This window comes from Zingiber officinale, chromosome 3A (assembly GCF_018446385.1).
Source record: "Zingiber officinale cultivar Zhangliang chromosome 3A, Zo_v1.1, whole genome shotgun sequence".
Taxonomy (NCBI): Eukaryota; Viridiplantae; Streptophyta; class Magnoliopsida; order Zingiberales; family Zingiberaceae; genus Zingiber; species Zingiber officinale.
The window spans coordinates 23,837,491-23,860,791 of record NC_055990.1 but is presented as its reverse complement, the minus strand read 5'-3'; the positions used below and the strand labels follow the sequence as shown (position 1 = coordinate 23,860,791).

Sequence of the window (23,301 nt, the reverse complement as noted above, 5' to 3'; positions counted from 1 at the left end):
TGAAACAAGCTTCAAATATGTTTAGAATTAGAAAGTTTAGTTTCTTGTTGTTTGAAGCATTCAGTAGTAGTTTTATTTGTTTCTTGCTATTAGATTATTCAGCATGTTTAGTTTTATTTGCTTTCAGCATGCTGTTATAGTTTTATTCTTATGAGCATGTTTAGTAGTTTTACATGTTTAGTAGTTTTACATGTTTAGTAGCTTTACATGTTTAGTAGCTTTACATGTTTAGCATGCTTCCCTTATTGGTTTATGAGCATATTTAGCTATACAATGATTAGCATTTCAGTTAGCATGATTTCCTTTGCTATATATGAGCATGAGTAGTTTTATATGTTAGCATTCAGATTTAGCATGTTTTTATTTATATACATGCATATCGAGTTTTTGTGAGTAGATAGCGCTCACTAAGCTTTATGCTTATAGACTGCATTTCCTCCTACTGCAGATAAAGGGAAAGAAAAGATACAGTGAAGGAAGGCGACAAGGAGATGCAAGAGGAGTGTGTGATGTGTGGACTATGGAGGTCCTTGGGACTTAGCTAAGGAATTCATTTAGTTTAAGAATGTGATTAGTTTGATTTCTTATTAAGTTGATAAGAAAAGGATGTAGTAAAAAGTTATGTTTTCGATTTTTCATTACCTGCATGATTTGAATTATTAAACTGTGTAGTTATGGTTAGTTTTCATCTCTTATTAAACTACGTGGTTGATTGAAATATATTTCCAGCCGCCTGTGGCTGAGTATATTATGCTTGTATTATGGAAAATGGTCACCGGTACAGGGGAGACTCTGCCGAAATTTTTCGGTAGGGTTTTCCTAGAGATTTTTAATAAACCGGTTAAGTAGAGTTAGTAGATAAGTAACGGTCACTCTTAGAGAGTAGTAGTAGTAGTAAGAAGGGCGGTCGTTACACTCCCTTCCTTCCTGGCTGAAGTTCGAAGCTGGCTCAATCTTTTGCATTTACTGATCTTTAATGGTTCGGTCGACCGAACCCCTTTTTCGGTCGATCGAACAAGCTTTTTCCTTGTTCGTCAGAATCTGCTATGATCTTGATTTAATGCGATTGGATCAGTCGACCGATCCCTGGATTCGGTCGACCGATCATCCCATCTTTCCTTTGCTGCTGATCGGTGCTGATGAACTAGCTAGGCTGAGTCATCATGGTTCGATCGACCGATCTTACGGTTCGGTCGACCGATCGGGCTTTGATCCGATTCTGGCTCAGTTCTGATCTGGACTTACTTATGTGTTAATCTTACTTGGTTCAGTCAACATAGATGTTAGACCTTCAACACAGATGTTAGACCTGCAACACAGATATTAGCACAATAGTATAATAATGAGAAATAATTAAAAGAACAGTAGAACTATTCTTGATCTCAACTTGGAAACCTTCTCGGTTTCTTCAGTTGGATCAGCGACCTAAGGTTGTTCCCTTCGGGAACCCGACCTCACTGTTGCTCCTCCAATTTGTTTACCTCAACCTACCTGCTAAACTTTGATCCTCCAGATCTAGTTTGGACTTTTCACTCAGCCTTGATCGGCTCCCCAGGACTTTTCCTTCGATCTTCGGTCCTCCAGACCTCTCGATCACTCTGCCAAGCTTCGGGTCCCCTCGACCCACTTGGACTTGCACCTGGGTTCCATGATCTGCTAAGATTTCTCCGCCTAGCCTCCAACTAGGACTTTCCCGATTGAGTAAACATCTTACACACTCAGTTAACTTGTTAGATCATAACAATGTTAGTTAGAGCCCTAGAGCCAATCATTTGATGATTGTATGGACTCATTGTATCATATTCTTGTATATTAATAAAGGCATTTGTTTGGTTATTATACTTATTTGTATTAGTGCCGAATAGACTAAGTATAATAGCGTCCTTGAGTAGAAGGTTCATACCTATATCAATCGATTAGTTGAATCGATAGTGAGATGATATAGGGAACACTACTCTAAATCATTCCTAGTCGAGTATTAACATTCAGGGACAATGTTAATGCAATAAGACTAGCATGTAGGTCAGCTCGATGACTTGATCTCACAAGTCATGGATATAGAGATATCATGCTGACACATGGGTATACATTGGAGAATGTATACTGAATGACCCGCCATGAGAAAGTATCATGGATCGTTATATGAGTGTCATATACTTTCTCATGTGGCTATTAGTATGACTATTAGTCCTTAGACCTGAAGTCACCATGGATCCCTACATAAGGAGTTATGTACTTTAGTTTCGTCAAACGTCACCCGTAACTGGGTGGACTATAAAGGCGATTACTGGGTATGTAACGAATTATGCAGAGGGATGTGAGTGATGTAGATGGGATCTATCCCTCCCATATGACGGGAGCGACATCGGTATTCTTGATAGAGTGAGACCACTAAGTGCATGGCCATGCCCAAATGAGTCAACATTAGATGTTGAGCTCATTTGATCGAGTGAGTCTACTTGGAGTTCAAGATTTAGATTGATTAGAGGATGACACGGTCTATGCCTCACATTAATCAATCTAGATGTCTAGGATAGAAGGACACTTGTCACATATTGTGAGAAGTCACAATTAGTAGTCACAAGGTGATGTTGGATCTCAACATTCTTGTAACTTGGGTAGCAATGATGTATTGCTAGATGCCGCTCATTGCTTATGTTTCTAAAGGAGTTTAGAAACATTGCCAACGTTACAAGAACCTATTGGGTCACACACAAAGAACAAGTGGATGGAGATTAGGTTCATATGATGAACCAATTGGATTAGGTTCATGTGATGAACCAAATTGGATTAAGAGTAATCCAAATTGGGCTAATTGAGTTAGACTCAAGTTGATTCATGTGTTCAATAAGTTTAATTTGGATTATGACTCATTGAATCAATTTAATTAAATGAATTAGATTCATTATATTAAGTTGGCTTGAATCAAATGGTTAGATTAGATCAACCATGAGAGAGATTTGGTCAAGTTTGACTTGATTTGAGAAGGAAGATCAAAGGTCAATTTTGAATTGACCATTTGCCACCTCATTTGTGAGTTGGCATAAGGTGGACCATTGATGATGCTCCACATCATCATGGTTGCACATGTGTGTGACACCTCATGGAGGTTACAAATCCCCTCTTTAATGGCCACATTAAATGGGAAGGGGGTTACACACACATGAAGGAGAGTGAATGCAATTCATTCTCATTCATTCCATCTTCTTCCTCCTTAGCTCTCTCTTGCTTTCTCCTCTCTTTTGGTCGTGGGTTCCATGAAGGGAGAGAAGGTGGTTGAGTTGTATTCCAAGAGAAGAAAGAAAGGGTGAAGGTCACAAAAGAGGAGACTACTTCTTGAGTGTAAGAGTTTCCTTTTTTCTTTCTTTTTCCCTCCATTTAAATCATATCCGAGAGCTCTAGAAAGTGCTAGCACACTTGGGGCTCTCTTCTCCATCCTTTGAGTGTGAGAGACACTCCTTGTTCGTGTGGATATCACTAGAGAAGTATCTACCTTGATACTTTGGAGATCCGACAAGTACCTTGGACGAGCGGGATTTTGCAAGGGCACGCATCGAAGGTAAAATGGTTTTTCCTTTGTAGATCTACTGTAGATCGTAGTATAAAACTCGTATTTGTGTTTTCGAAATTTTTCCTTGCACGGATCTACGGCTTTGGGTGATTCGGGGTTTCCGCGACGCGAAAAGCGATTTTCGCGGCCCGAAAAACCCAACAAACAAGACTTAACTTGAACCTTTGACAACATCAAAACTCATGTTTGATTCTGGTGCAGCTTGCACCAACAATTGTGTCTTGAATGTGTGTAGTGAGCTCGCCCATAATTACTATAAAAAGATAAAAACTTAGAGTTGATCCTTGATATAACCCTATTTTTATTGGAAATACTTCAATTATTCGGCCAAAAGTTTTTTACTCTTGTTGTTATATCCTCATACATATCCTTAATTAGTTCAATATATGTTATGCTAATAGCTCTCTTTTTTAGAATTGTCTATATAATTTCTCTTAGGACTATCGTAAACTTTTTCTAAGTTAATGAATACCATATATAGATCTTATTTTTACTCTCAATATTTTTTAATTAGTTATCTAAGGAGATGTATTACTTCTATTGTCAACATTCCAGGTATGAACCTAAATTGATTTTCAATAATAGTGGTATCTTTTCTTAATCTTTTTTCTATTATTCTTTCCTAAAGTTTCATAGTATAACTCATTAGTTTAATTCCCCTATAATTTTCATAATTTTGTACGTCTCTCTTGTTCTTATATAAGAAAATTAGAGTACTTACCCTCTATTGATAAGATATTTTTTTATTTTTAATATCATATTAAATAATTTTATAAGACATTCAATACCTTATTTCGCTAGACACTTCCATACCTTTATCGGAATATCATATGGTTCAATGACTTTACTATTATGCATCTCTTTTAAAACTTGTTCTACTTTTGAAGTTTAAATTATACGATAAAAATTAAAATTTCGATACTTATTTGATCTACTTAAATTACATAAATTAAGTTGGTCACCTAAACCTTCATTAAAAAATTTAATAAAAATACCTCTTCCATTACTCTTTTATTTCTCCATTGTTTACTAGTACCCAATTGTATTCATCTTTAATATATTTTATTTGGATAAGATTTCTTGTCTTTCTTTCTTTCACTTTAGCTATTTTATAAATATCTTTTTTTTCTTCTTTTGTATCCAATTTTTAATATAACCATTCAAAAATTTTATTCTTTATTCATTCACTACTATTTTAGTCTCTTTCTTGACTATTGTATATTTTCTTAAGTTTATCTCATTCTTACAAATATATAATTCTTTATAAGTTGTTCATTTTTTTTTCACTTTCTCTTGTACTTTCTCATTCTGCCACTAAGTTTCTTTACTTAGTGGTGCATGTCCCTTTGACTAACCAAATACACTCTTAACTACTATTTTTAACTTTGATACCATATTGTCCTATATTATATTAGAGTTACTGTATATTTCACTTTCTCCTTAAATATATTTCACTTCCTGTTTTAACCTCCAACACTTAATTCTAAGAGTCGTATATATTTTATTTTTATTGATATTATGCTTGAGACATATATCAAACATTACTAACCTATTAATTCGGTAGTTAAACTTTCTTCAGGGATGACAGAATAATCTTTACCAATCTTTCTATCTTTCTTTCTAACCATAAAAAAAAGTCAATTTATAATTTATTATTTACACTTTTGAACGTGACTAAGTGTTCTTCTCTTTTCTTAATAAATGTATTAGCTAATATAAGGTGAGATGATACCATAAAATCTAATATAATTTTCTCTTCTTTATTTTTTTTTCCAAACCCATAATCTCATATATTTCATATTCCTAATTTTTTATTCTGACATATCCATTTAATTCACCTCCTATTAATTTTTTTTTTTTTTTTTTTTTTTGACTCCGACAACTATATAGTCCTAAACCAGAACATTCTATTCTTTTTTTATCCATAATCAATTAACTTGTCAACTCTTACACTATTTGATTGTTCTTTGGACTCTAGTCACTTTTACGATTGAGTCTGTTCTTAAGTCTAGTCTGGCCTATCCTATGGCACAAGTGCACTTGACTTTTCTCATAGGAATTTACCATCGAGCCAAAATACCCTCTATGCTTCTGAGACTTTCTTGCAAAGCATCTAGCATTTATGACTTGTTGAAGCTTCATGCTACGAAGAATCTGGTCCCCAGCCCTCCTAGACTTTTTTACCGGCATCTAATTTTCATAATCTATTGGGATTTTATACTAGCAAGAATCTAATCTCCAATCTCCTAGATTAACTTACCTAGCATCTAGTCTCCCTAACCTACTAACTAGAACATCTTTTCAAGTAACTAGTACTAATCAACATACTTAGATTTCCACCATTCAACTTGCAATACATGTCAAGTCCTCTACACGTGCATACTTAACATACATGTGAGATCACAAATATCTCTTAATTTAAATTTAGCCCAAATATCAAAACTACTTGCAACGTCACATGCTTAGGGGCATGATTGTGTCAACATGGTGGTTGTTAAATTAAATGAAATAGACAACTCATGCTTAGGAAATAAAATGTTGCATATATGCTTGGCAGGTTAAAGGGCCTAATTTTGACATACTTTGACTTAAAAATATAATACTAAAAAAATTATTTTCCTTGGGATTTTTGACTAAAAGTAGTTTGTTTGTAAAATTTTGCAAGTCTTTATTTTTTATTTTCATGATTTATTTTCCAAAATCGCTATGTGATATCAGATATGTGTGATTTATATCTATATTTTCCATCTTATTGTGCATATATTTCGATTATTTCCTACATATTTGCATTAACTTCTAACATTTTTATTCATTTTCATTTTTTTGGGGGGATATGAAGACATGAAAATTTCAACATTTGGACACATTTGAAGTCTGAAAGCTTCATTTCGGCATCATACACGACCTACCCAATGCCTTGCCATGACCATGTATCCCTCTTGGACAGGGGGGTGCGATCGCCTCCTCTCACATTTTATTAAAAATTAATTATATATATATATATATATATATATATATATATATATATATATATATATATATATATGGAAGTCCTTATCGTCACTTTGAGTAGTTGATTCATTACCATTTAACGTCGAAAACTGAAATTGATCACATATTTGGAAAGTTCATGACCTAAGTTATCCATTGGTACCACTTATACGAAGAAATATCATGATTTGAAATGTTAAGTATTGAATTTTAAAAATAAAATATATAATAATAAACGGATGAACTAAATCGTAGGGCACAAAATAAGAAAGCTAAATTAAAATTGAATCGAGTTTGAACTAAATTCAATGGATAGATATGTAGATAAGAATTATGTTGGTTCAAATTAGAATTGATTTGAAGTTGAATTATGACCGAACCAAGTTTAATGTTTAAAAGGATTCGAACGATTTAAAAAGAATTAGGATATTTTTGACGAAACCTTTAATTTTTTTTTTCTCTCCCTCTTCTCCCTCTTCTCCCTATGCATGTTACATCCTAATGTACCGTATGCCACCCCTTCGTCCATTCCTCTCTTTTATTTTTTTTCTTCCTCTTCTTCCTCATTTGCTTCTTCTCCTCTTCTCCAATGTTAGTAAACCTACAATTTTTTTCTCTCCTCTTCTAAAGCACATGAGCTTTTTTATTCTCCTTTCTCTTCTCCAGCAAGCAAGAAATACAACCAGTTGCTGCCCTCTTCTAACAACAAGATATCAACCCCCCTATCTTCTTCCTCTTCTAGTATTTTTTTAGAATTTTATTGGCACAACAAAATAGTCATATTTTGTCTTAGCTTGCTCTCTTTGTGTTATTGCCGAGCTCACCGAAACTAGTCAAGGTTGCTAACGAAGAAAGTAAAGTTCTCCTTTTTTTTTTTACTTCTTCCTCTCTATTTTATCTTTTTTATTTTTCTCAAAAGCAATGATCTTCCAACAGTTGTAAGTTATTCCTTTCTCATTTCATGAATTTTTGAAAATTGCCCCTCCTAATAAAAAATCCTGGATACACCCCTGCTCTTGGAGGTAGAACAAACACCAGAGCAACACACGAACAGGACGTCCAACGTCAAACACGGGTTAGCCATGCCACTTGGCACAACCGCATCCAATGCTAATAACTCAACCAAGAAAACCCAGCGTACAACATGGCCAGGCTGTGTTGCACATTGTGTCGCACAACATGGTTCAAGCACGAGGAAATTCATTAACGATGACTCTATTTTTATTTAGAAACTTTCTATTAGCGGGCTATTCTTTTTAGAGAAAAAAATTTGTTTCCTAATTTTTAAGAGATTTTGTCAAGACTTGGGGCCTATAAAAGAGAATAAGAGGCGGAGGCTTGAAGACATCTGGGATCTCTAGGTCCTATAATAACGGATTAGAAGGCGATCATTCAAGGTTTGTGATAAAAATCCTATTTAGGAAAGTTGTCAAGGCTTTGAGATTATTCCACCATCAATGAATGAGTGGAGTTCTTATGAAAACATCAAAATTGTCTACAATGGAGTTCCTTCTAAACTTAATTCTTATTTCTAATTGTAGAACAATGTTCTCAATGTTTTTGGCTTGTAACTCAATCATTATGGGGTAGTCTCTCTAATTCTAGGCTTAGGGAGTAACTTGGTATTTTGTTTGATGGAATAATACATTGATCCTCTTTTTATTCATTGTAGCACATGATGCTTGATTGGTTCTAGTTCATTTTCTCTCCCTCCATCTATGTTGTTGGGTTCAAGTTGGATACTAACCTCATTGGAATAGACCAATGGGTGAACCCTAACTCATAATCAATGCATATAAGCATACATTGGATCCATAGATAATAGGGGATGTATCTAACAGTGAACTCTAATTTTTGACTTCTAGAACCAATTTGAGAGTTATCATGAAGTAAGGGTATGTAGCATCTAGGGGATTGTGAGACTCTAGTGAAAGGAGTCTCCTTGAGAAGCATTCCCTAGCATAGTGAACTCTCTCTCTCTCTCTCTCTCTCTCTCTCTCTCTTAGCGTTCACAATTTATCAACGAACTTGGAGGGTATATCCTAATTCACTTTATGAGTTGTAGTTAGGATAGACACATGGATGTTTCTTTCTTTTCTTCTTTCCATAGAGCATTCAATTATTGTTGGACAAATTCCTTTAACATAATCATACATTGAAATAGAAGAGGTGCATTCGTCAACATTATTAATCAAAACCTTAGAATTGTCTTCCGAATTAGTTTTCTCACCGTTCCGAATTAGTTTTCTCACCGTTTTCAATCGATCGCTCTTGTTTCTCTTTCTACAACATTACTTTTCTCGATTGGCTAGGTAACTTCATTTGCGAATATTTTGGTATTCAACAACATGATTTTAGTGGACGATATTTTTATTACTTGACGATAATATGCACTTGTGGTATGAACACATCACTATGTAGCTAGGCTCAATCAATTACAATAGATTTTAATGGAAAAAAATGACTAAAATAAATCTAGGTTCTAATCGATTACACTTGGTGTTAGTCGACTAACATATACTTTGGTTGAGTGGAATATACAATTGGAGTCAATTAAAATTGCAACAAGTATAGAAACTTATTTTCATGTATTTTGCAATTATTTTTTACTTCTTGAAAGTTTGAAGGTCTATCATCTTTCAAGTTTAATCCAAGGCCAGAGCCGCCCTTGGGCTAGGGTGGGCTCCAACCCTACCCATTTCAAAAAAAAAAAATTATTTAATCCTCATCCTATTTTCAATTAATCCTTAATTTTTCCTATTGCATAATTACTTGCCTTTTCATCTCCCACGCATGGCTGGCGCAATCATTTTAAGAAAATTAAAATTAAAATTTTATTTGAACTCACCATAATTTCAATTAAATTTAAAATTTTCCCCTTCTGATCTATAACCCCACTCATGTGCACTGCTCAATCTGCCATGCGAGTAGTTAATGTCATCAATGCCTTCCTTATCTCTCCTCTTAGCATCTGACCGCGACTCAACAAGTACAATCATGATCTCTTTTCTCCCCAATAGCGAGCGATATTTGTGTGACCATATCACTATGGTCGCTGCCTTAGCCATGTCATTGTTGCCTTCTTCCCTGACCACCACAACATCATGTTCACTGTTCACTACTCTCCTCTTCGAGAGTTTCTTTGTCGCTGCTCTCCTTATTGCAAGCAACGTCAACTCTGCCTTATCGTCACAATTTAGCCACGACCATCGTTGCTGGAACACCATCGTCGGTCAACCGTAGTTACCTTGTATTGGTGCAGAAAGCACCAGACGATCGAACCTGTGTTTTGATAATGACAAAGAGGTTCAAAGTTAAATTGTCTTGTGATCTAACAAGTTGAACTAAGTGTACAGGAAAGTCCTATGTGCTCTTAGGTAAAGGAGAGTCCTAGCTGCGGTTAGCCAACGAAGTCATGGTCTGGGAGATTGGGCGAAGTCTTAGCAGGTCGAGGATGTCAGGCAAAATCCTAGGATCAAGAATTCTAGGTGGAACTCCTAGGTTGCGGACACCAGGCAGAAGACTGGACTGGCCAGGGATCGGACGTTCAGCGGAAAAGTCTTGAAGCCTCGGATGTTGAGCAAAAGTCCAGACGGTCTGGAGGATCGACTTGGCAAAAGTAAATTGCTCTTGAGAGGAGTAGGTGAGGACACGTTCCTCGAAGAGGGAACAGTAGATGTCAGTTTGACCTAGAGTTTCAACGAAATTCAAAGTTAGGACCGGATAGTCCGAAAATTGTCAAAACTTATATTTCGTTATATATTATTGCTTGGACTAACCTTGTTTTATAGGAAATTGAAGTGCTAGAAATTGGTGGTCCAGAGTTGCTCCGAGCGCTCAGGATGCTTTCGCCCGGGGTGAGGCGCCTGGGTAGGCACCTTCGCGATTCGGGCGCCCGGAGTTGGTTCGGGCACCTGGAACGCCGAAGTTTATCTGGTCGCCAAGCTGGCGCGCGTTGATTGGATGAGCCTATGTCAGGATCCGGGCGCTCGGGGGTGGTCCAAGCGCCCGAAATGGGCTATATAAAGAGGCTTTGACCAGAGGCTAAGATACAACATTCCAAATAAGTTCCGCTTTTGTATGCTGCTTAGAAAACGCCTTTTTGACGCTTTAAATTTGCTCCAACGATGACTACATTTAAGATCTGTTTCTAAAGTTGTCGGTATTTTTTAATTGTCAAGTTACTTGTACTTAATTACTTATTTGCATTTGTAACTTATTTAAATTGATAGTATTTTCCCATCGAAAGTAATCTCACGTGCGAGCCTTAGAGTAGGAGTCGTCACAGGCTCTAAACTAAATAAATCAAAGTGTTAGCATTGTCTTGTTTTCTTTTTATCTTTATTCTACCGCCTTTATCTCTTTTGATTGGTTTAAAATGAATATGAAAGTCACAAGTGTTATTTACCCCGCTCTAGCGCTCAACGATCCTACAGTTGGTATCAGAGCGGGGCCACTTTGAATCGATACAACTATCGTTCGAGTATTTTTTTATCACTTTTTGATCATCTATTTTTTTATATAAAGTCTTACGTCTTTTTTCATTTTCAAATGTATGTTATAAGTCTGGATTGGTCTAATAACGTCTCCTGACAAATTTGTCGATTCATCGAATTTTTCTCGAAATTAGTGCAACACCATTCGAGCTGATTTATTACCTTGTTTTCCTATCGGACTACTAATCCAAGACTAAGTCTTGGAACAAACTTCATCATTTTTATCTTTGCAAGAGTCTTTTTCTAAATAGCCCACCAAGAAGGCTACAACACTGCACGACCACCACTATTCTTCGGTGATGATTTCGGCTACTGGAAGAGCAGAATGGAGTATCATCTCAAAACTTAGGTGGAAATGTGGATAATTATATAGACGGGATTCACATACCCCACCGAAGATGGAGTACTCGTCCCTTGCGACAAATGAGGCGCACAAACCTGTAAGAAGATTGAAGCTGATGCAAAGGCAACCCAGACCCTCCAGTGCAGCTTAACCAAAGAAGAGTTGAACTGGGTCAACCCATTTAACAGTGCTAAAGAATTATAGGAAAAGCTAATCGAGCTGCACGAGGGCACCTTCGACACCAAGGTAAGCAAACGAGACTTAATTTTGAATAAGCTATACAATATTAAAATGTAGGATGGTGAGTCGGCAAGTCAACTTCACGCTTGAATCCAAGACATACTCAATGGTCTCCATGCAATTGGTAAAAAGGTAGAAAATCGCGATATTATAAGGTATTCCCTTAATGCTTTTCCAAGGAACACTTTGTCGGCATCCATGGTAGATGCTTACAAAGTTTCTAAGGATCTCTCTCAAATTAGGTTAGATGAATTATTTTCAGAATTTGAATTGTACGAACAGACTAACACACTTCCGACCAAGAAAGGTATTGTGTTGGTTGCAGGTACAAGCAACACGAAGGAGACTAAGAAAAAGTATCCAATTGATGAACCTGAGTCCAAAGATGAATCAGACTCAGAAGAAGACGATGAAATTACCGCCGAACTCGTGAACATAATCCGGAAGCTATACAAGAAGAAGGGATTCACCAAAAGAGAAATCAAGAAGGTGATCCAGTTAAAGATGGCGCAACTAAGTCCAAAATCCAAGTCTGAAGTCATTTTCTACGGCTGCAACAAAAAGGGACATATCAAGGCAAACTGTCCAAGCCAGAAGGAAACAAAGACGCAACGGAAAAAGAAGGTGTTACAAGCAACGCGGGATGAGTTGTCATCAAAAGACTCCGACGAAGATCTCAGACAGACAAGCTTCCTCGTACTTCCTGCCCGAGAACAAGTCATCGAGTTTGAATTTGAGATAGAATCGGAAGCTGAGTCCGAGTGAAGCCACGGATCCGTATCCGGTTTAGAAGGTTCCCAATCCACTGTAAGAATTTTCTTAATTAGATCTTATAACTTGATCTCATACTTGTCTAGAAAAATGGTGAAATCTAACCTTCGGGTCAAGTCACTCCAAGAGGAGATCAAAGCCCTCAAGGAAGTGACTAACCCAAGCTCCTTGACCAAATCAGTTCAAGTTGGAACTTCAACTCAAGTCCAACGACTTGAGAAAGAAAATTCTAACTTGAAAAGTCAAGTCAAGGAACTTAGGGGCTCGTTGGAACGGTTCACTTTGGGTTCCAAGAACCTTGACCTAATTCTTAGGAAACAAAGGGTCGTATACAACTGATCTGGACTTAGATATAAGGCCAAACGTAAATTTAAATCCTACCTTTCTCTTGTTAATCGAACAAATAAAAAGGTAGTCTAAGCATGGGTCCACAGGTCCAACTTGGTTAATCAGCTTAGACTTGATCAATATTGGATCCTCAAGGATCAAATCCATTACCTTGATAGATCTTATCGAGGATATGATCCAGGAGGAGCCAATAGAAAGACTATCTTTATTATTAAATAAATTTGTTTGATATATGATTTACTGCTTTCCTTATACATGCTTAGATTAGGATAGATAAGGACTTAGACTTGATCGACATTTGTTTAATTAGACTAAGGATTCTTAGAAAGAAAGTTAAATATTTAATTTCTTTAAAATGCTTTGTCTAGAAGTGGTTGTTGTTCTAATATCCAAGAACGCCTAGTGCCTCGCCAAAGCCTTGAAGTCGATTATTGAAATGAATATTTAATTGACTAACTGTTAAACCTTAGTTTAACTCAAATATAAATCAATCTTTAGATGTTCATCTAAATTGAATATTAAAATTAACCATCTCACAAAACTCATAAGATTCCCTGATTGATAATATAGAGAAGGGTGAGATGGATTTAGATTAAAATAAAAAATTAGTAAAATCAAAACTAAATCTAACTTATACTAAATTAAATCTAACTTAAATCTAACTTAAAACCTAAACTAAATTAAAGCTAAACTAAATCTAACTCAAACTAAATTAAATCTAAATTAAACTCAACTTAAATCTAAATAAAACTAAATGAAATCTAAATTAAAACTAAATTAAATCTAAATTAATTCTAAACTAAACTCAATTAAATCTAATATAAATCAAAACTAACTTAAATTAAATCTAATCAATCTAATTAAACTTAAGTTAAACTCAATTAACATCTCACAATCACCCATAGGTATAACATGATTGATAACATAGACTGGGTGAGATGGAAAATTAAGGGGTTGAATTCAATCAATCTATTTGATAATCTGTCAAAAATGGATCCAAATTAAATACTTTATATGTAGGAACATAATGATTCGGACCAATAGATGTTGGATAGTGGATGCTCCAGACACATGATTGGAGACCAATTGAAGTTCACTAAGTTAAAACTCAAGAACTTATGATCAATTGCATTTGGCAACGACGGAAAACTTAAGGTAATCGGAACAGATAATATCGAATTGAATTCTGATTTCATTATTCAAAAAGTATTAATAGTCAATAAATTCAATTTAAACTTACTTAGCATAAGTCAACCGTGTGACTCTGGATACATAGTTACTTTTTATAGCTTTAAATGTTTAATTAAAAATGTTGAAAATTTTGAAATTACACTTAAGGGAATTAGGAAAAATAATATTTATACAATTGATCTATCAACCTTCTCACTAAAGTGTCTTTTGACACAATAAGAGGAAACTAAGGGGGCGTTTGGTTTAGGGGAATAGGAGTGGGGAATGAGAATGAGAATCATTAATTGCCATTGTTAATGTTTGGATTATAGGAATAGGAATGCAAATAAGGGAATGAATCCTTGAAATTGAGTAATAACTCATTCCTATGTGTCTCCCCTTCAATGAGCCATTACCCTATTTTCATCAATCAAAATATTTTCTTATTTCAAAAATACCCTTGACCTAAAACTAAAATTTTCTCCCTTAATACCAAATATCAAAATATATTTATTTATTTTTTCTTTCAGATCACTTCTCTCTCCTTGTTCTCTCTCATCATTTTATCACACACTTTCTCTCTCCTTAATCTCTCATATCACACTCTCTTTTCTTTTTCTTTCTCATTACACTTTCTCTCTTATCATACTTTTTCTCTCCTCAATCTCTTCCATTGCACTCTCTTCCTTCTTTTTCTTTCATCATACTTTCTCTCTCATCATACTTTCTCTCTCCTCAATCTCTCCCATCACACTATCTTTTCTCTTTTTTTTCTTATCACACTTTCGCTCTCATCACACTTTCTCTCTCCTCAATCTCTCTTATCACACTCCCTCTTTTTTTTTCTCAACACATTTTTTCTCTCATCATACTTTCTCTCTCCGCAATCTCTCCTATCACACTCACTGCTCTCTTTTTTCCTCATCACACTTTCTCTCTCCTCAATCTCTCTCATCACACTCTCTCCCCTCATTTTTCTCATTACATTTTCTCTCTCTTCATCCTCTCACATCATATTTTCTCTCTCATCTTCTCTCATCATGATCTCTCCTATCACACTCTCTTTTCTCATTTTCTCTCATCACACTTTCTCTCTCTTCATTCTTTCTCATCAGACTTTCTCCTCATCATTCTCTTTCATCATATTTTTCTCTCACATCTAATTTTTTTCTCTTATTTTCCTTTAAAGGTAAAAAGGGAAATTTTGATTTATTCCGATAGAAAATATGCAACTAACCAAACATTGCTTTTAAGAGTGATATTCATTCTCATACTCATTCCCATTTCACAATACAATGATTCTCATTCCCATTCCTATTCCTAGGAAAGAACCAAACGGCCCCTAAGTTGTGGCACAGAAGACTGGGTCACACTCACATTAGATTCATTTAAAAAATGAGTCAACATGGCTTAGTTAGAGGTCTACCTAAATTAAAAAATTTAGAAAATATAATTTATAATGCATGTCAACAAGGTAAACAAACTAAGTCAACCCACAAACTAACAAACCCAAATCAAACCAACTCAATACTTGAACTCATACACTTAGACCTATTTGATTCACATGGAGCCAAGTCACTAAGTAGAAATTAATACTGCTTAGTTATAATTGATGATTACTCAAGATTTACTTGGGTAAAATTTCTAAAAACTAAAATAAAACTTTTGAAATTTAATAATTTTTACAAATTAATAGAAAATGAAAAAGATACAAAAATTAAAAGACTTAGAAGTGATCATGGGGGAAATTTGAAAATCAAAAGTTAACGAATTTTGTCAAACTAATTGATATAAGCATGAATTTTCATGTCCTAGAACCCTCAACAAAATAGTCTAGTAGAACGAAAAGATAGAACATTACAAGAGGTCGTTAGAACCATGTTAAATGAATATAACTTAAGTAACCAATTTTGGACCGAAACAATAAATACAACATATTATATTCAAAATAGAATACTAATCAATAAATTTTATAATAAAATCTTCTATGAAATTTATTACAATAGAATACCCAATCTAAATTATCTAAAAGTTTTTGGATGTAAAGTACATATATTAAACACTAAGGATTATTTAGGTAAGTTTACATCAAAATCAACAACAAAAAACTTTTTAGGGTACTCCAAAACCGGTATAACTTATAGAGTCTATAACAAAAGTACTCTAAAAGTTGAAGAAACAACAAATAGAATTTTTGATGAAGAAAATAACCTACTGAATTTAATCAATGAAAATAGTAATCAAAATACAAGAAAGCGCCAACCGGTCCGGGCGCCCGGGGGTGGTTCAGGCATCTGGAATGGGCTATATAAAGAGGCTTCGACCAGAAGCTAAGATTCAACATTCTGAACAACTTCCGCTTCTGCGTGCTGCTCAGAAAATGTCTCTTTGACTCCTGAAAGTTGCTCCGACGACAACTACATTCAAAATCTATTTCTTAAGTCGTCGGTATTGTTTAATTGTCAAATTACTTGTACTTAATTACTTATTCGCATTTGTAACTTATTCGAATTGATAGTATTTATCGATCGAAAGCACTCTCACGTGCGGACCTTGGAGTAGGGGTCGTCACAGGCTCCGAACCAAGTAAATCAAAGTGTTAGCATTGTCTTGTTTTCTTTCTATCTTTATTTCACTGCTTTTATCTCTTTTTGATTGGTTTAAAATGAGCGTGAAAGCCACAAACGCTATTCACCTCCCTCTAGCACGCAATAATCCTACACCCTGACCCCCACCATCGACCTCCGGAAATTGTCAATGATCAACCCCAGGTGATTTTAAATCCATACTATGCTCTTGGTTTAATCTAAAATATATCTAATTTTTTTAACCAATTAGACATGCTATTTTTTTAATGCAATATCGAAACCTATGAACTTGAAATTTTAAAGAGAAAAGCATACTCTACCTTAAGGGGAGAGGTATTTGCATGATTGATTGATTGTTGTAATGTTGTTCCCATATTCATATATAATATCTTAAGGAAAAGGCATAATCATTTCATATACCTGATTGGTTGATCATGATGCATGTTTAGACATATATGCTTTTTTGATTTGTCTATGGCTCATTTTATAACTTTTATTAGTTGTTTTTAATGTATGGGAAAGGGGAAAGAAGAAATGTTTAAGTTAGCCTCTTTCTCCTAAATAAAAAGAGAGGACAATTAGAAATTTTTTGATTTGATTAATTGATTTATTTTATATAGTTTAAAAAAAAGATTATTAGTGTAATTATACCTAATTAATCAAGGTAGACATTTGATATAGTTGGTAAAAGGCTTTTGTTAAATTTAGTCTATGTCTAACATGTTTGTCAAATGTACCCAAAAATCAAAATGAAAGTCCAAGAGTAAATTAATGAAAGTCCAAGAAAATCCAAGTGTTTTTTTTATATATACCAGGTATCCAATTTATATCGATTATTTTTGGGATGAACGATTTCTTGACAGAATGTTCGTAAGGTTAATTTTGATGATAAACTTTGTAGGTTGCCATGGAATTAAAGACTTGAGAGTCAAGGTCTCCAAGTAAAAAAATGAAAACCAATAGGCCGAACCTTTAGGCATATAGATGAAGATCTATATGAGGCATATAGATGAAGATCTATAGGCCAAGTCCCTACTTCCCAAATTCTTTGTTTTCACTCCCTAGTCAAACATATTTACCTAATTATCCATGATATTTTTAAGTATAAAAAGTTCAAAAATCAGTATAATTCATCTTAAATTCAGTACATTAAATTTAGAATCTAGTATATTTTTTATCAAATTGAGTACGATTTTTTTTTCATCTTAATTGGATGGAAAATATATTAGATTTTCTTTAAATGATACTCAATTGGATGAAAAATATACTAGATTTTTCTTTAAATGATAAATAATGCTGAATTTAGGAGGAATTATATTAAGAAAAAAGTTGTGCCCAATTTAATAGAAAATATACTCGATTCTAGTTTAAAGTGCTGAATTTAATAGAAATTATACTCGTTTTTAGACTATTTGTACCTAAAAAAATATGAGAGTTAATTTTGATAGAAAATATACACGATTTTCTTTAAATGATACTCAATTGGATGAAAATATACTAAATTTTATTTAAATGGTACTAAATTTAGGAGAAATTATATTAAGTAGGGAAAAAATCATGCTCAATTTAATAGAAAATATACTTGATTCTAATGTAAAATACTGAATTTAACATGAATTATACTCGTTTTTAGATTTTTTATACCTAAAAAATATGAGAGATAATTTTGATAAAAAATATAGTCGATTCTAGTATAAAATGCTGACTTTAAAAAGAATTATACTCATTCTTGGACTTTTTATACCTAAAAAATCTTAGGGCAATTAGGTCATGATATTTACATGAGAGGAGTTGAAGCAAAAGAAACTTTGCATGTAGGGAGTGGAAACAAAGTTTTTTGGATAGAGGGATTGCATACAAAATTAAGAATGGGATTGGAGATTTTTCTCCACTTTACCGGCAATCAAATAAGGAATAGGTGGTTCTTGATTATAATCTAGCAAATTTGATGCCAAAGTTTTTTTTTTGGGCGGTACATTTACGATATGATATGCTAAATAAAGTTAGAATTATTCACTTGACCGGAAGAAATTCTTTTTGAAATGGTTTAGACTAAATTCCATTGGCAAAAGGACAAAATAATGAGCCAAATTTAGAAATGTGTTAAAATATAAGCTTAGCAATGAAACGGTGATTATAGAAATAATATAATTTGTACTTTTAAACATAATGAAAATAATAATAAAATAAACTTCTACATGCATGTACATGCATAAAAATAAATGTCCCGTTGTCAGATTTAAAATCTCATATCAATATTGATATGTTTTTTGTTTCTCAAAGTAGTAATAACTAATATTCATGGGTAATTTGTACTTTTAAACATAATACCACGAATTTGATCGTTTATGTATTAACAGTTTAACTAAATTTTCAGATACGTTATATTTCTTTATAATTTTGACATGTATAAATGTGAAAATGAAATAAAATATCAATGAAAGAGAAGAACGAAATTAGAAACTGCTAAATTATTAGACGTTTTAGCATACAATTTTAGTGAAATATTATTAATGTGAGTGTCGCTGTTCGAAATAATTTATTTGCAACAGAAATAAATAGACATAATAATAGAATTTAGATCATGACCGTTGGTTCATTTATGTACGGTCGGGAGTTTTCACTTCCTTCCGACCGTGGAAATCGCATTTCGTTTCATTTCGTTTCGGCATCGATAGTAGCCGATGAATAAAGAGGCAGCCACAGTCTCAAACAGACAAAGGAGTCAAACTTTGCTACATTTCTCTCTCTCTCAACGGCTACTTCGTTTTCCTTTCCCTTCACTGAAAGATGGATTTCCGTAGCAACGATGGCGGCAATATCAACAGCACGTGAGATCTTTTCCCCGATCGTTTCGTCTACGAATGATCCGATTCAGAGGATTTCTTCCTGGATCCAAATGATCTTGGACCCCTATTTTTCGTTTTTTTTTTATACTTTCGTTTTGGGTTTGTTGAAGAATACGGAGGAGGTCTTGGATCGCCGATGATATCGCATCCATTACCATTTTTGACTGAAGCAGCTTGTTGTTTGATGACCTGCCGGAACTCGAGATTTTGAGTGCTCAGTTAAAATAATTTTTGAAACTCCGTACTAATGTCCTGTGGAATTTGTAGCAGCGATATGTGGCAATGGCAGCAAGAAGAAGAATGTTGCCTGCCAACATATTCCCAATTTGGTTTGTTTTCTACAGCTAATTCTTCTTCTTCTTTTTTTTTTCAAGGGAATTTACGTTTTAGTACCTATTTCTCAAATTCACAGCTTTACCTCTATGGGATGATACGATGGGAAATCAAACTCCACTTCGAGGATTTGGTGATTTCGACTTAGACGAATTGGATTTTGGAGGTATGTTTGTCAACTTTGCCTTCTCTTCTGACTGTTTCAAGTCCTTCTAAATCTCAAGTGAGATAAATGGTAGCAGATGAGGCCGAGAAGGGCGTGGAGGAAGCAAACGAGGCATCAAGAGTGAAAAGGCGTCGTGTTCTAAATTTTTTTTCTGATGATGATGGTGCCACAGCCGTCAATGAGCATTTGTCCTCTGAAGTAGTTTGTTCTACTACTGTTTCTTCAGATGGATAAATTAGATTCATCTTAATACTTTATTCAAATTAGGCTAAAGCATCCACTTGGTGCGTTTGATTTTTTACTTTAGGTTCGGGAGGACTCGACATCGGCAAAAATTTGCACACAAAATTTACAGTCGAATCTTACGTGTTCAGGTTTTTATTTTCTTACCTCGGAAAGAATTTTTCTAGCAGCAGATGTGGATTTCCAGCTATTCTAATCAAAGAATTTGTGATAGATGATAGATTTCTTTTCAGTAATGAAGTCTTGGATCCATCCTCAGATGAATGGATGGAGAACTATTTCAATGATAGTGAGATGTATTGCAACTCTAAATACACATCTTTTCCTTTCCATGCTTCATGGTTGAATTTACATAGTTGTTATATTCTGTTGATAATCTGGTGTTGAATCTCATAATAGGTCTTCCAGTATGAACGATCAAGTCAAACTCAATAGCCAAATTGATGTTTCAGGTTAGCAGACAAATGAAAAAGAAGTTTAAAACACAATAACTTGTTTACATCAGAATTTTTTCTGTTGTCGACATATGGGAGAGTATTATCTCAGCAAACCTCTCCTTTGTTTTTCATAGATTTTCTCACTGGAGAACCTGATAAAAAGACTAAGGTCCTGCCGAACCCCCCTAAACCATCTACTCTTAGGATATTCAAAGGTATTATCTTGTGGTACTGCTAAACGTCCTATTTGATTCAAGGTAAGTAATGCTCAAAGCTCTTGACCGTCTACAATCATTTCTTACTATGCTTTTCAGGCAGAAAATCTCATATCAGCTCTCTGACAAAGTTAACTACCTCTGTTGCTTATCCTTTTACCCTCGTCAAACCATTACAAATTCAAGGACACGTGACTTTGAAGGACATAAATCAACGGATTCATTCTCAACCATCATCAAGACCTAGAAATGAGGAGGTTGATAATCCTTCAATCAGTTATCCAACCTCAGCTTTTTCTGGGAAGCCTGTTATTGGGAAGACTAAGATTCTCACCGAAGGGGGAAAAGGAAGCATTACTATTCTAAGAACCAAAGGCTGAGTAGATAGCTTCCCTTCTGCAACATTGGTGCTCATTTAAGTGAGACATTAAAACGTTCCCAACATAAAAGGCTGGCCATATAAGTTTAAACTGAGAAATCTTGTGCTGGTGGAATCTTTTGGATTCTATTTTAGTTTTATTGATTCATTGGTGGTGCTACTCTTGTATTGTAGCTCCAGAGAGAAACTATTCTGACGTGTTTTGGCACTAACTTGCCTTTTCATCCCAATCAAACATATGCACTTGTTAAGTTCTTATTAAATATAATTGCATACTTACTGCTCCCAGTGATTAACAAAATGTCATTGGCTTTTCTGTTACTCGATTTTCTATGCTTGTTTTCTTCTTCTTTTTTTTTTTTTGCTACATCAGGAGCATTATGACTTAGAGCTTCTTGAAGATCTTGTCAATTTCTTGGAGAAACTCACATACAAGCAGTAACTTAAACTTACCTGTATGCTATATGTTTATCTCACCTGAGAAACTAAAGCTAGGTGGAATGGCCATTGAATGAGAAAAATAGCTTTCTTAATTATGAAGACTGAACGTTTGAAATGTCTTCAATATTCATAATATTGAAAAAAAAAAAAATCTGTCTTCCAGGTACTATGCTTCTGAATCTGCTTGGTATCATCACCTTACCTAATCTTCTTCTTGTCAGCTAGACAAGAGTATCTCTTGAGGCCAAGAGCCAGTTCTTTTCCCTATTTGTCAGATAGTTTGGCAGCATAGAAATAATATTTTCCAGCAGGAGTATGCAACTAAAAAATTTATAAATATAGTTATCATTATTTATTGGATTTGTGCTTCTTTTTTCACATTTAGAATACTAAGTTTATTAGTATACTCAAACCAAAATAGAAATTTAGTGCAGTGTGACCATCTAATATAGCTTCTTGTATCTTTCAGTGTCTTAGTCCAATCTACACTAAATTGTAGATATTTGCCCAAGAAACTTGTGCTCTAAAATTAATAGGATAGAGCATATGCAACTTTTTGAATATAGAGGATTTATTATTCAAGAAGGGAATGCTGATGAAGATATAATTAATAGGACATAGAGGAGGTGATTAATATGGCAAAGAACATTTGTATTCTTGTGCCATAACTGTGGTATGACTATACATATTTTATGAATTTGTTAGATTGTTAGGAAAGAATATGTATAAGAAAAATATAATGGACATGAAAAATGTTTTAGGTAGATGAAAAAAAGTAACAAATACTAACCTTGAGAGCAATTAAGCATATCTTGAATAGATAAATGAAAAAAATAGTTTGAAATGATATGGACATTTTAAAAAGACAATTAATAGATTCTATTGCTGAAAAAGTTCAATTTATTAGATTGAAAGATGTAAGGAATAAAATAAGGTTAAAAAATATTAGTCATTTGAATAAAATCATTTAATTATATTTGGAAATTTTGAGCTGAGGTTTTCAAGATTTTGAATATTTGGAAAGAAGCTGATAGTGTGAAGTTGATTTCTGCATGTGCTCTGCTCTATTAAGGTAACAGAATTTATATTATTTTCAGTTGGCTTTGTCAGGGAAACAGTGGGGTTACCAAGATGATGGCCTTGATCTTGTTCACGCCTTACAGATGTGTCTTCGATTGTTGATTTATGAGGCTTGGACTTTGGAAGGAGCAGAGAATAGAGCAGTTGGGGGAGTAAACGCAATACACGTGAGGTTAGTACATCATGAAATGAATTGTCATGCATTCTTGACAAGAGATGAATCACTGGGTGCTAAAATGAGGTTTTGAATTAAGTAAATCGTTGGTTTTACTTGGAAAATAAAGCTTGTATAAGTTATGTCCTTGGAAAATAAAGCTTGTTCCTGCATTAATTATCTTGTGTGTGTGGTTGGAGTTGTATTCCATGGCATTCATTAGTCATTTGGTGAGGTAGGTAGAAGCTTTGAAAATGCTGCATCACAAGACTAGTACCTTTTTCCATTAAGATCTACACTGATTGTTATGGTCATAAAATGTTATTTGAGAGTGAAATGTTCATTTCTAGATTTAAGAAGTCAGTACATGTCTGTCTAGAGATAAATGAGAATGATTCAAACAACCAACCATGGCAACTCTGCCTCTGATGAAAAATCAAATACCATCTTCGGAATTTCTCATATTGAGGGATCACTTTTATTTTG

At 34.3% G+C, this 23,301-nt stretch overlaps 2 protein-coding genes across 3 annotated transcripts; both read left to right on the top strand.

Annotated features, from left to right (window-relative positions):
• The first annotated feature begins 19,232 nt into the window (after positions 1 to 19,232).
• LOC122053612 lies at positions 19,233 to 21,461 on the top strand. Of its 2 annotated transcripts, none has more exons than XM_042615629.1 (7): positions 19,233 to 19,349; positions 19,638 to 19,696; positions 19,780 to 19,866; positions 19,943 to 20,064; positions 20,174 to 20,561; positions 20,681 to 20,761; positions 20,861 to 21,461. In XM_042615629.1, the coding sequence occupies exons 1-5, from the start codon at positions 19,309 to 19,311 to the stop codon at positions 20,303 to 20,305; spliced, it is 441 nt and encodes a 146-aa protein (XP_042471563.1). In that variant the 5' UTR covers positions 19,233 to 19,308; the 3' UTR covers positions 20,306 to 20,561; positions 20,681 to 20,761; positions 20,861 to 21,461. The 2 variants fall into 2 exon arrangements, with proteins under 2 accessions (XP_042471563.1, XP_042471561.1); XM_042615627.1 differs by having other exon boundaries at positions 19,237 to 19,349; positions 19,635 to 19,696.
• Positions 20,377 to 21,141, top strand: LOC122050266 (protein XRI1-like). The gene is made up of 4 exons (XM_042611185.1): positions 20,377 to 20,405; positions 20,509 to 20,561; positions 20,681 to 20,761; positions 20,861 to 21,141. Exons 1-4 carry the CDS (start codon positions 20,377 to 20,379, stop codon positions 21,139 to 21,141), a joined length of 444 nt encoding a protein of 147 aa, XP_042467119.1.
• Positions 21,462 to 23,301: the final 1,840 nt, after the last annotated feature.